Consider the following 11,717-nt stretch of genomic DNA (forward strand, 5'->3'; position numbering starts at 1 on the left):
AGTAAATTACATGAATAGTGCGTACGATTTTCAAACGACACTTCAAAAGAAATCGAGAGAGTAAAGTAAAAGTATTTTAAAATTTGTCAAATTGAGTAAAAAAAAAAAAGGTAATTGACATTTTAAAAATGTGAAGAATATTATTTTTAATAGAAAATTTTCTTTCCTTATTTTCTTAATTAGTGTATAAGAAGTTAAGAACACTAGTAAGCATGATTCTACTCTAAACTAGTCTGTATCCATGCGATATGGCACAAATAATAAATGTTAGACTAATATTATTTATTATTTAAAAAGTTCAATTTTATGTTTGAACTTTTACTAAATAAAAGTGTATTTTACAAAAATTAATATGATGTGACCACAAAAATTTATGTTGATATATTGATTTGTAATAAATAAAATATCTGTGTTGTTGTACTTTAAAATGCATCTTACAAAGAATTATGATTGTTTATACCTACACAACTTTTAGTTTTATAAATATACCAGAAGCTCAATTTTGTAAGCTTCATTGTTAAAGTTTAATAGAACTGTGATCTTAAAAAGAAATATAAATGGATTGTGATGAAAATTGTGTAACTGTATTATGGAAACGGATGAACAATTACAATTATTTGAACATGGAAAACAAGTAAAAACAGAGTAACAAACTGTTAGAGATAATCTAACAGCCCCAAAGCACTAAGTGCCCCCAAATCACTATGAAAGTGATCCAAACAAACTAACCAAATACGTGAATGAATAATATTCTCTTTCTACTAAGCACTATATATATAACCAATTCTTGATGCAGCACATGCACTCCTCATGCATTCTTTGCCACCTCAACATTCTTTTATTCCTTCCCCCTTCCTTTCCACACCTTAGGCTTGGGCCAAAGTCAAGGCCCACTTCATGATTCAAGTCTCTATCAATACCCACCTCTTCAAACAACCTTGTCCTCAAGGTTGAACTTATTTTACATCCATCAAACTTGCCTCTATCAAATACAAAGTTGAACCATCCAGGAAAAATAAGTAAGTCACCCCAGCAATAGTCATCAGTTGTAGTTGCCATAGGAAAATTGAATTCTTCTGGATCCCATTGTTTGTTCAAAATGATTGCATGCAAGAACATCATCCCACAATCAAATCCAGCTTTCATTTCTTCAAAAGTCCCTATCATAGTATTCCAAAATCGTCTCAGCATCTCAATCAAAGTAGTTGACAACAAATGATTTCTATTAGCCAAAGATTTCAATGAGCACCCATTCACCTCCTTTCCATTTGACAACAACAATGGATCGGCATATGCTATGAACCAACTCATGAAAGTTCTTGAACATATATGCACCAACAACATCATACTCCTAAAATATTTCAGCACTTCCAAACACATTCCTTGTTGTGCAAACTCGCTAATCAAAGAGTACCACATTGTTGTATATGGTGACATCTCTTCATTTTCACTCCACCGGTGAGCATCATTAGGGGCCATGCTGCCGTCACTTTCTGCTACAAGCAGAGGAAAAAATATGTCATCAGTCACATATTTAGCTAAGAGACCATCAAGCTCATTTGCAGCATCCACTATAGTTAATGCTGCATTTTCTTTCATTCCCAATAGCTTAACAATTCCCTTTACTGAATCATCTACTGCAAAGCCCTCTATGCAAAGAACTAACATGTCCCTTAATTTAGATGATAAAATTAGACTCATCTCATTTATCCAAGAGTTCCTAATTGTCTTTGGTGACACCTCTTTACTTTCCATCCATTGAGACACATCAACAATTTTCTCATTTGGTGCCTTCAAATTAAAACTCTCCGTTACAAAGTTAAAAGCTATCAAGTTCCATACTCTCTTGTCATAAAAACCCTCTAACACCAAAGCCCAATTGCCACTCATGAGATAAGAGTTAACAATTGCAATCACATCCTTGTCAAGAGCACCCACTTCCAGTTTCACACTAAACCTCTTAATATGCCTTCCAAAACACTTGCACAAAGGGAAAGCACATGCAGAAATTATAGCTACTTTTTGGTACCCCTTGTACCTCACTTGTTTAAACTTCTCTAGAGGTAAACTTGACCCGTACACAACAATCTCTTGCTCAAATTCTCGAATTTTGACAATTGATTGGGATTCCTCCTTACAAACATAACACGAATTGGAAAATGGAAAACACTTATGATGAGACGCAATGGACTCAGCTGAAAACTCATATGGAAAAACGAAGTTTCTTGTTTGACTTAGAATATTTGAGTTACTCTTTTCCTCAACCCAAGTGCTATTATTCTTGATTTGGGCCCAGCCGGATAGTTTTACTCTGGCCCAAAGGGAAAATATCTCAAAAAATAAACAAATATTAACTTGGGTCTGACCCGTAAGATCAACAGATTGCATTGTGTAAGCAGGATACGTGGCAATAGCAAGTGGTAAAGGTTGTTCCTTGGGTGACACATGAAAATTGGAATACTGACCTGATGATAACACGTGTAATAAGTTGTTATGGTGGAAAATGGACGGAAGAGATGTGTGTATCTGACCCATTAGATTAAAATGGTTACCAACCTTAGCAAATTCCCTTTTCACCCTTGGTATCTCTAGATCCTTCTCTCCATCCACAGCGATGACACGCGAATTCTCATATCCTTCTCCGTTCAGATACGACGTCATATGCGGCGATGCTCGCCGTGATAGCGCCGCTGCCAATCGATCGGCATCTGGCGGGTCTGGTGAAAATGGTGGCCTGAGCAATTTCGTTTGTATCCTCCTTCTCTCTACACCCTCTCTCACATATCCACCCTTATCCAAAGCTACGCTTCTATCTGGCGGTTTAGCCGGTGGTTCTCGCCGTGAACGGACTTTCGTAGGTTGATCAAAGCCCAGCGGCTCAACCTCCACGTTCGGTGGTTTTGACGGCGATCGCAAGTCCACGCTATGTGCACGTTGTCTCTCAACCTTCGTGTTTGGTGACTTCCCCTTCTCCGACTTTCCCGATTCAATGCACACGATGAAATCCTTTCCATTACCCTTAGACGCCTTGTTCAATTTCAACATTGAATTAACTTTGTTATTTGGCTCCTGGTGATTCTCTTCCATCACCTCAACCACAGTTGTGTGATTCTTCTTGATTGATGCTGTCACCGTAGTTGTTGCTGGAAACTTTCGATCTAATTGCTCCGATGACTTCTTCATTGATTCAGAATTCATCTCTGAATCATCACCAATTTCTGTATTCACCTTCTGAATCTCTACTCTCTGGGGAAATGACTTCAGTCTCTGTTCATATTCATTCATTTGCTTTGATAGCAATAGCATCGTTGAATTCACTTCTCTCAAATTCTTAACCAACAGTTCAATTCTGTCTCCCATCATTTGAATCCGGCAGGTCGGACCAATTAATAGAACTGTGATCTTAAAGAAGAAATATAAATGGATTGTGATGAAAATTGTGTAACTGTATTATGGAAACGGATGAACAATTACAATTATTTGAACATGGAAAACAAGTAAAAACAGAGTAACAAACTGTTAGAGATAATCTAACAGCCCCAAAGCACTAAGTGCCCCCAAATCACTATGAAAGTGATCCAAACAAACTAACCAAATACGTGAATGAATAATATTCTCTTTCTACTAAGCACTATATATATAACCAATTCTTGATGCAGCACATGCACTCCTCATGCATTCTTTGCCACCTCAACATTCTTTTATTCCTTCCCCCTTCCTTTCCACACCTTAGGCTTGGGCCAAAGTCAAGGCCCACTTCATGATTCAAGTCTCTATCAAAGTTCAAGTCAGGCTACTTGAACTAAGATGGAGCAACACTACTTTTGCATGCAACATGTATATAGAACATGACATGTCTTTATAACAATTTATAATATAATATAATATAATATAATATAACTTTTTTCATTCTTTTCCAGTTTGAAAGAAGAGTTCCAAGTGAACAAAAACAGGCAGGTAATGGCAATCAATAATAGCACAGCATGTACCAAACTGCAAGCATTGTAGTATGGGCAACAAAATCAAAGGAATGAAATGCATTCATAAAATAGGACTTGTTTGATAATACAAGGAATACAGTGTGACAAACAACGCTTTAGCTCATAAGACAAGGCAAAACAGAAAGCAACCTTGGCTCCTAATCATAAACCATAACATTGATACACACACATAAATAATACTATCTTCTTTGCTTTCCCCCATTGCAGCTCAGTTTTATAGCACAGAATATAAACTCCAGTAGAATTCACTTATGGCTCTACAGCTCCTATCTTTTGAGAAAATACTGTGGAGCTAGTTACACATAAACATAGTTTGTTCTGTTTCACCTGAGCCAGCTTTGTTATGATTCTGCAGGAGGGTTTTGTATGCAGCAAAACCATTTTTTCTGGAAACCAAGTAAAATCACTCGTGAGAAAAAGGTAAAATGCATATATACTGTAAAATGATTTTACAGCTCCACCACCAGTATTTAAGAATTATTACGTCTAAGCTTGACTATCAAAACACTACTGAAGAAAAAACATAAATCCTAAGCTTTTCCTATGTTATTATCTGTTTAGACTTCATAACTGACTAAATTCAAAAGGTCAACAAATTACCAGTGCTAGACTAGCAACTAAAATTCACCAAGACCAGACATAATCAGGTGCAGTCAAATAAATCAGAAAATAAATCCTTCTACCTTCATCCTAAGCACAGTATAATGTATGGGAATGCATATATTTTAATTTTGAATTCTAGAGTACCAGATGTGATCCTCAAGCATGGTAAAACTACTGTTTTTAGATATGACTGATACAATAAATAAATAAAAACACTCAACAGAGGCTATAATAAATAAATAAAATCATGATTTTAACAGATCTTGGATTTGATTGGCTAGAACTTCTTATTCATATTTTTCTTTTTATTATTAGCCTAGCATATCTTGTCATCATACACATTAAAATGCTTATATTGTCATCCTATTTTTTCTCAACTTAATAAAAAATGCACATGCATACACAATCAGCATTTTTGCAAGTTTAAAGCATGCCTCTTCGGATCGGCAAAAAAGTTAAAAGCATGCCTCTTTGGATTGGCAAAAATGTTTAAAGCATGCCTCTTCGGATTGACAAAATTATCCCATGTTTGTACTAATTCATTAAAAAAACATATTATACACACAATCAGCGTTATCACAAGCTTACAACTAACCTCTTCAGATGGGCAAATATCTCATGTTTAGAATAAAAGGATTTGAAGAAGTATATTTAAAGCTTATTTATAACTTATCTCAAGACGTAACTGCTTATGTTAGTGTTTGGAAATGGATACACTAGAAAATCAACTCATAGGATGTCCATAAGTTATTTTCAGCTTATTTCAATAAGCTTTTCACAATAAATTATGGAAGTGCTTAACTAAACTGTTTTTCCAAATGCTTCTCATATAACAAACAACAGTGTGTCAGTTTTATATATGTATAAACTAGAGAGCATCTTACATTCTGAGGTTTGCCAGGATCTATTGCAGGTTTGCTCTGAGGTTCAGTGGCAGTCTTTCCTGGTGACTCAGGATTGCCACCTGTCTTTTTCTCATCCCTTGCCTTATTAAAAATCACTGTGAACCCCTCAGCTGAGGCTGGATCATTGACATCCCATTCACCAAATTTTGGTAGTGGCCGACCCTTGTCCTGTAGGATAATAATCACAGAAGGCAATGTAAAATAAAGACTCAAAAAACTTTTAAAATTCATTATTATGCTTGTGAACTTGTAAATCATAAACTACAGAAGTAATTAAGATGGAAACGAAATCCAATTATGCAATAGATTCTCTACATACAAACAAAAATTTGATAAATACATGCCTAAAAAATGATGTTGGGTGCAAAATACCATTAAGCATAGAAGAATGAACACTAAACATAACACTGTAAAATGGTTTGTTTTGATTAAAGGCAATAGTTAGTGTTCAAATAGAAGCCAAAATCCCTGTGTGACCATAGAAATGCTTCTCTGGATTCTTCTGGGTCTGCCTGAGTAAATGCCCTTCAAAATTCTTATTCAATCTCCAACAAGTAACTTGTTTCCAATTGCAAACCCCCTTTGTTAATTCAAAATCCACAACTCCCTCAAGATCAAGCCATTACATTGTTTTACCAAAATATAACTACTTACTTTTATCAATGATAATATGCTAAATACAACAGAGGATTAGTTGCTGATGTGGTCACCCCTACTAAAGTATGAGCATACACATTAGCTTTCCTCTTAGAAAATTCAACAGCTGAGTTTTTACAACTATAGCATTCAGTAACTTTATGCATTCTTCAATCAAAGCACAAAACTCGGTAGCATCCGCCTTTGGGTGGTTAATACCATCAGCGAGCTATTTTAAATATCACCTTATCCAGCTCCAGCTCCATGGTCCACAAAACTGAATGTGGTAGAGCTATAGCCTCCCCTACACAATCCAGTAATTTCGGAGATACCCATAGTGTTTTAACCGTTAAGAACCTGCCGGGGTCATCTCGTAAACACATACCAATGCCAACCTTGTCAGTGTCACAAGGAAAAGCCACGTCTATATTACACAACATGTCCATCAAGAAGATTGATCCATTTGGCTTGGTACTGGCCAATATTTGCAGAAACAGTATCCTCTCGTGTCTAGCCCAGCTCTATTCATGAAGCACTCGTCTACCACGTGCTACCACCGCACCAGGCAGCTCTTCAACACCTTCCCACACTCTGCGATTTCTATTAATCCGTATACACCAGAGTCACCACCCAACCTTCCTTCTTCTGCTGTGGGAAACTTTGAAGCATAAGAAAGGCCAGCTCACTAAACTATATGCAGGGCAGGTCAAGTCATTACTTGGAGTTTGGACTATGCTACTTCTTATAATTAATCGCAAATAATTTCCAGCACGTTCACAAAACATACAAAGTTCTCATTTCTTTTTTCTAACCTTATGGCATAGTTTGTTCCATGTAGCCGACCCCACTTAGTGGGATAAGGCTTGGTTGTTATTGAGACTAATAGTCTTCCATTGCTAAATGATTTAGACTCTTCGGTATAATGGGGAATGTTGGAGCAGTCCTGCCAGTTTGGAAATTGAAACAACTTCCACACCATTCAAATATTTGACGGACAGTCCAAATTTAGTGACTGCAGTGCAGTCAACTGCACATAATCCAAATCCAAATATTTGGGAAAAATAAACAGGACAACTATTATTAAGGTAAGCTTTCCTTAGTTGATTTGCCTCTCTTTTATTGTTTGATTTTCAAGTGTCCTTGCTCCCTTTACACTGACACTTATTTTCAAGTTATTCGCTCCCCCAGCCCAAGTAACCCTACCGAATAAAATTGATATTCTGAAAAAAGTGCTTGCTCAAACTGACTAGTTTAAGTAACAATAACTAACATTCATACTTTATATACAATAACTCTAGGCAGCAAATTAGAAAAGGGCAGACTTAATGAACTGGAACATGACAAGTAAGAGTTCTGTAATTTGAATCCACACAAGTAAGGAATAAACAAATCGACAAGAAATTACAGAATATCTGATCTACAACCTATAAAACTAATAAGTTAATAACAGACTTCACATCATGATTTATTAATTTAAGGGGTGTTTGAGAAAGCTTGTTAGAGTTTATCTTATGGCATAAACACTTAAACAAGTGTTTACAAGAGCTTATAAAAATAAGCACAAGCTATTTTCAGCTTATTTTAGTAAGCTTCAAAGTATAGTTTATCAAAACAGCTTATATAGAATTTTCAGCTTAAAAAAAGAAAGAAATCATAAATTCTTAATAGTAGTTAAACTGCATATATAAACTGACTTCCATTAACCACTCAATTCAATGAAAAATGAACTAAAATACCTAAATTGCTAACTACACACGAAAAAAAGCCACATCTTAAAACTACTTTGTTCTGTCACTACCCATTTAAAGATCAAATCACAACGCAAACAAGCTTTGATATAGGATTAAAAAAACAAATTAAAGCTAAAAAAAGAGCTAAACGATAAATACAAATCATAATCTATCACACTGTGGAGCTTCTAATATAAATTGATATATCAATTTTCACTAGTTTTGTCTTCAAATTTCAAACTTAACCAATAAAAATAAGAAATTTTTTTCATCAAATCGGTGAACATTAAATTCAAACAATCAAAGAGTAAAGATCACAGTGCAAAAATCCAGAAATAAAAAATAAATAAATCAAAATCTTCTTACTAAAAATGCTAAATTAACCACAAAAATGATAAAAATGAAAACACGAATCAGCTATTAGAGAATCACATAATCAGCATAATACAATAATCAAAAAGAAAATTTATGAAAAAAATTACCAAAGCAATGAAATCAACAAAAAATTGATAAGGAAATAAAAACACATACCGACATCAATACGAGTGAGAAAGCGCCAATAAACAAAAGGAAACGGAAAATTGAAGAAAAATCCGAGAGAGAGAGAGAGAGAGAGAGAGAGAGAGAGTTGTGAAGAAGAAGACTTTGGAGCGACTAGTTGAAGAGAGAGTGTGTAAGAATTTGGGCCCGAAAATGGGCCTAACGAGAAAGTAACGGAGTTTTGAAAAACGGCGTTACGTGTTAGACGGGGAAAGTACAATTTGGTGTTAAATTTAGCGTCATCCGTGACGTGGAAAGTGAAACAGTGAGGAGTGTTTGGGTAAAGTAACGGAAGTTTGAGCTGGCAAACGGTAACGACGTGCGGGGTTGTATGTTTGTTGGTTTCATGATGTCTTTTGTTTTCTTTCTTGGAAGGGTGTATGTATCTTGCTTCTCAACTGGTCACTTCTAATGAAACTTTTACGATAAAATAATGTAAAAGGTAAAGTGATGATTTTTTTTAATGTTTGATTATGAGTGTAATTCAATTAAGGTGAATGCTGTCATGACTATTATTATCTTAGGTGGTCAAGAATCAAGATAGGATATGCGAGACCAATTCATCAAGCTCAAGTAACATGTGCTGCATAATATAAAGAGATATGCTCTAATCAAGAAAGCAACTTGTGTTGTTAATGCACCTCAATGAAGCTTGATCTTTGGTGAGAAGGACACCTCATTTGTATTGGTTGAAGTGGTGTTATCCGAGAGAGTTATATTGATAGGTAAGTTTTTGTAAAAAGTATTGGCATTCGTAGTCGACTCTAACTATTCGGAGGGCCCATGTGTTCATATTGAGCAATGATCGACTGTAATTAGGGTGTGTCCATCGTATAGTTTGTTTGTTAATTCAAGGGTCGGGTAACCTGATCCAATATGCATATGGGCATTTAACCTAGTCCGGTATAGACCTTTGCAAAAATAATAATTCTCATTTAAATTGTAAATAACATAATAACACAAAATAGTCATTCTTGTTGTAACTAACATAAAAAGTATTCATATGCGTGCTGAGAATGTGATAGTGAGAATGTGGTTGTGTATGCGCGTGTTTTTAATTTTGTATTTAGATGATGGCAAAAGAAAATTATTCTCTTTATCTTCTTTTATTTGAATCGGAAAAGGATCAAAAGTTTTTTTTATGGTCATCCATCACTAATGGACAACCTTGGATTGGACCTTTTAGAAAATTTGTTGAACAAAGATAGGTTAAAGATAAGGCTAAACCTTTTTAAAACAAGTCTTTTCACTTTTTTTAAAGCCTACTACAAAAATGATTTTTTCTCTTTCCAACCCCATGTTTCTTCCAAGCCCTTTGAAATTTCAATTTTGCCCTCTTAAATAATTTTTGGAAAACGTTTCCAAAATTCATATTCTTTCAAAATCTATTTTCCAAAATAGATTTAAACGTAGTTTTCATTTTTTTTTTCATTTATATTCAATTGTTTCAGATTCTATTTTTCAAAAAGTTAATTATTTTAGAAAACGTTTTCCAAAATTCAAATATTTGGAAAACATTTTTCGACATCCTGCTATACGTGATCAAAACCGCAAATGTGTTGGTCTAACCTGATTTTTCATCAGTCTCAATCATTTTTTATTTTATTTTTAATACTAATCAAGTATCCAAACATATTCCAAAATATAATTGTGTTGATGGATGTGAGTTATGTACACTTGCAGACGAGCATGATGTTTTGCAGCAAGCCTGAGTTAATAAAACAAAATAACAAACATGTGAGAAACTTGAGAAAGATACAGACAAAGTTTGATAAAAATTTTGACTAAAAAATTATTGAGACTGTTGAAAATTCAAGTTAGAACATCAAATTTGACAGATAACGGAATTTCGAAAAACGTTTTCCAAAATCACTTTGGAAAATAGTTTCCAAAGAATTTTTTGGATTTTTCGTTCTGAAATATTTGATTTGTTGGAAAACATTTTCCAAAATAGTTAACTTTTTGGAAAATAGAATCCAAAACACTTTAATGTGAAGGGGAAAAAATAGATTTGAAAACTACATTTAAGTCTATATTGGAAAATATATTCTGAAAAAATATAAATTTTGGAAAACGTTTTCTAAAATCTATGAGGGTAAAATGAGAATTTCAGGGGTTTGAAAGAAATATGGGGGGTTTAGAGAGAAAAATTATGATGCTAATATGTGGTGGACTCATATGATGTTTTACAAGCCTTGTGCTAGAATATTTTAATTCAATTCTTTAGTTCTTCAAATTTTTAAAAAATGATACTAATATAACTAAAAAAATAATAATAACCAAAATATTAGAATCAAATGATTAACGAGCTTAGCAAAATGACATATCATTTGAGAGAATTGAGTTATATTTCTGGGTGTAATAATTTTTTTGCCAAATTTATATACCTCACGGTTGAACTCCAGATTATTAAAGTCTATTTTCTTAAGAACCGAAGGGTTAATATACACAAACAATTAATAATAATATATTTTTTTTGTCAGGTAGTCTAGTGGCTAAAAATTTCACCTTTTTAAAATGAATAAATAAAGTGTCCGGATCTGCATATAAAACTAGTACTTCTACCCGTGCGATGCACGGGAAAAATTCCTAGGTGGTATCGCACCTAAATATTAATGCTTACACACAGCCAATAAAAACAATACAACACATTAAGAATTTAAATATTTTAATTTTTTTACAATAATATTTTATATCTTCTCTCTTACTAATTACTCTGTATTCTCACACCACCCTTGTTCTCTGTTCATTTCCTTTTTTAAACAACAAACTCCATGGCTAACATATACCACAAAATGCATAAATTAACGGCTAAATTAATATTATAGACTTTAATGCACTTTTGATCCCCTGTTTTGAAAAATATGAACTTTTGATCCCCTATTTTAAAAGTTAACTTTTTTATCCCCTATTTTGAAAAATATGAACTTTTGATCCCCTAAGATTACATTTTGAGTCGATTGAGTAATTGATTATAATGGGAATGAATTCTATGGCGTTGTTGATGAAAAAAAGAAGTAAACAACCGAGAGAGAATAATTAGTAAGAGAGAGAATATATAATTATAAATTTTATCATTATAATTATAAAAAGATTTGAATCATCTCTAATTTTTTCTCTCATGTACTCATTTTGTGTAAGTTTCAGGTATTCAAATTCATAAATTTGTTTCTAAGAACTAAGATAATGCTTGTGAATGATGACAACTATATACGTACACTCATATGTAATATTTTTGTAGTCCCAATTAAGTATATGTGTTTAGTGAAAAGAATAATCGATGCTTAGTGTAATAGGAGTAT

At 33.8% G+C, this 11,717-nt stretch overlaps 2 protein-coding genes across 2 annotated transcripts; both read right to left on the reverse strand.

Moving 5' to 3' along the window:
* Positions 1–562: 562 nt before the first annotated feature.
* LOC123915159 lies at positions 563–3,360 on the reverse strand. Its single transcript, XM_045966305.1, has 2 exons — positions 1,526–3,360; positions 563–1,468 (listed from the first exon to the last, which is right to left on the reverse strand). The coding sequence occupies exons 1-2, from the start codon at positions 3,358–3,360 to the stop codon at positions 769–771; spliced, it is 2,535 nt and encodes an 844-aa protein (XP_045822261.1). The 3' UTR covers positions 563–768.
* Positions 3,361–4,022: 662 nt separating this feature from the next.
* On the reverse strand, positions 4,023–8,905 carry LOC123912901 (protein NOI4). Its single transcript, XM_045963490.1, has 3 exons — positions 8,407–8,905; positions 5,489–5,677; positions 4,023–4,387 (listed from the first exon to the last, which is right to left on the reverse strand). Exons 1-3 carry the CDS (start codon positions 8,410–8,412, stop codon positions 4,343–4,345), a joined length of 240 nt encoding a protein of 79 aa, XP_045819446.1. The 5' UTR covers positions 8,413–8,905; the 3' UTR covers positions 4,023–4,342.
* Between the last annotated feature and the right edge of the window lie 2,812 nt (positions 8,906–11,717).

The sequence above is a fragment of the Trifolium pratense genome, linkage group LG3, assembly GCF_020283565.1.
Source record: "Trifolium pratense cultivar HEN17-A07 linkage group LG3, ARS_RC_1.1, whole genome shotgun sequence".
Taxonomy (NCBI): Eukaryota; Viridiplantae; Streptophyta; class Magnoliopsida; order Fabales; family Fabaceae; genus Trifolium; species Trifolium pratense.

Excerpts from the sequence above, each read along its gene's own strand:
- LOC123915159 (XM_045966305.1), bottom strand. The coding sequence starts at position 3,360 with ATGGGAGACAGAATTGAACTGTTGGTTAAGAATTTGAGAGAAGTGAAT. Across the intron at positions 1,469-1,525 it reads CTCTTAGCTAAATATGTGAC|TGATGCTCACCGGTGGAGTG; the intron begins TGATGACATATT and ends CATGGCCCCTAA.
- LOC123912901 (XM_045963490.1), bottom strand. Across the intron at positions 4,388-5,488 it reads ATCCTGGCAAACCTCAGAAT|AAAAAATGGTTTTGCTGCAT; the intron begins GTAAGATGCTCT and ends CTTGGTTTCCAG.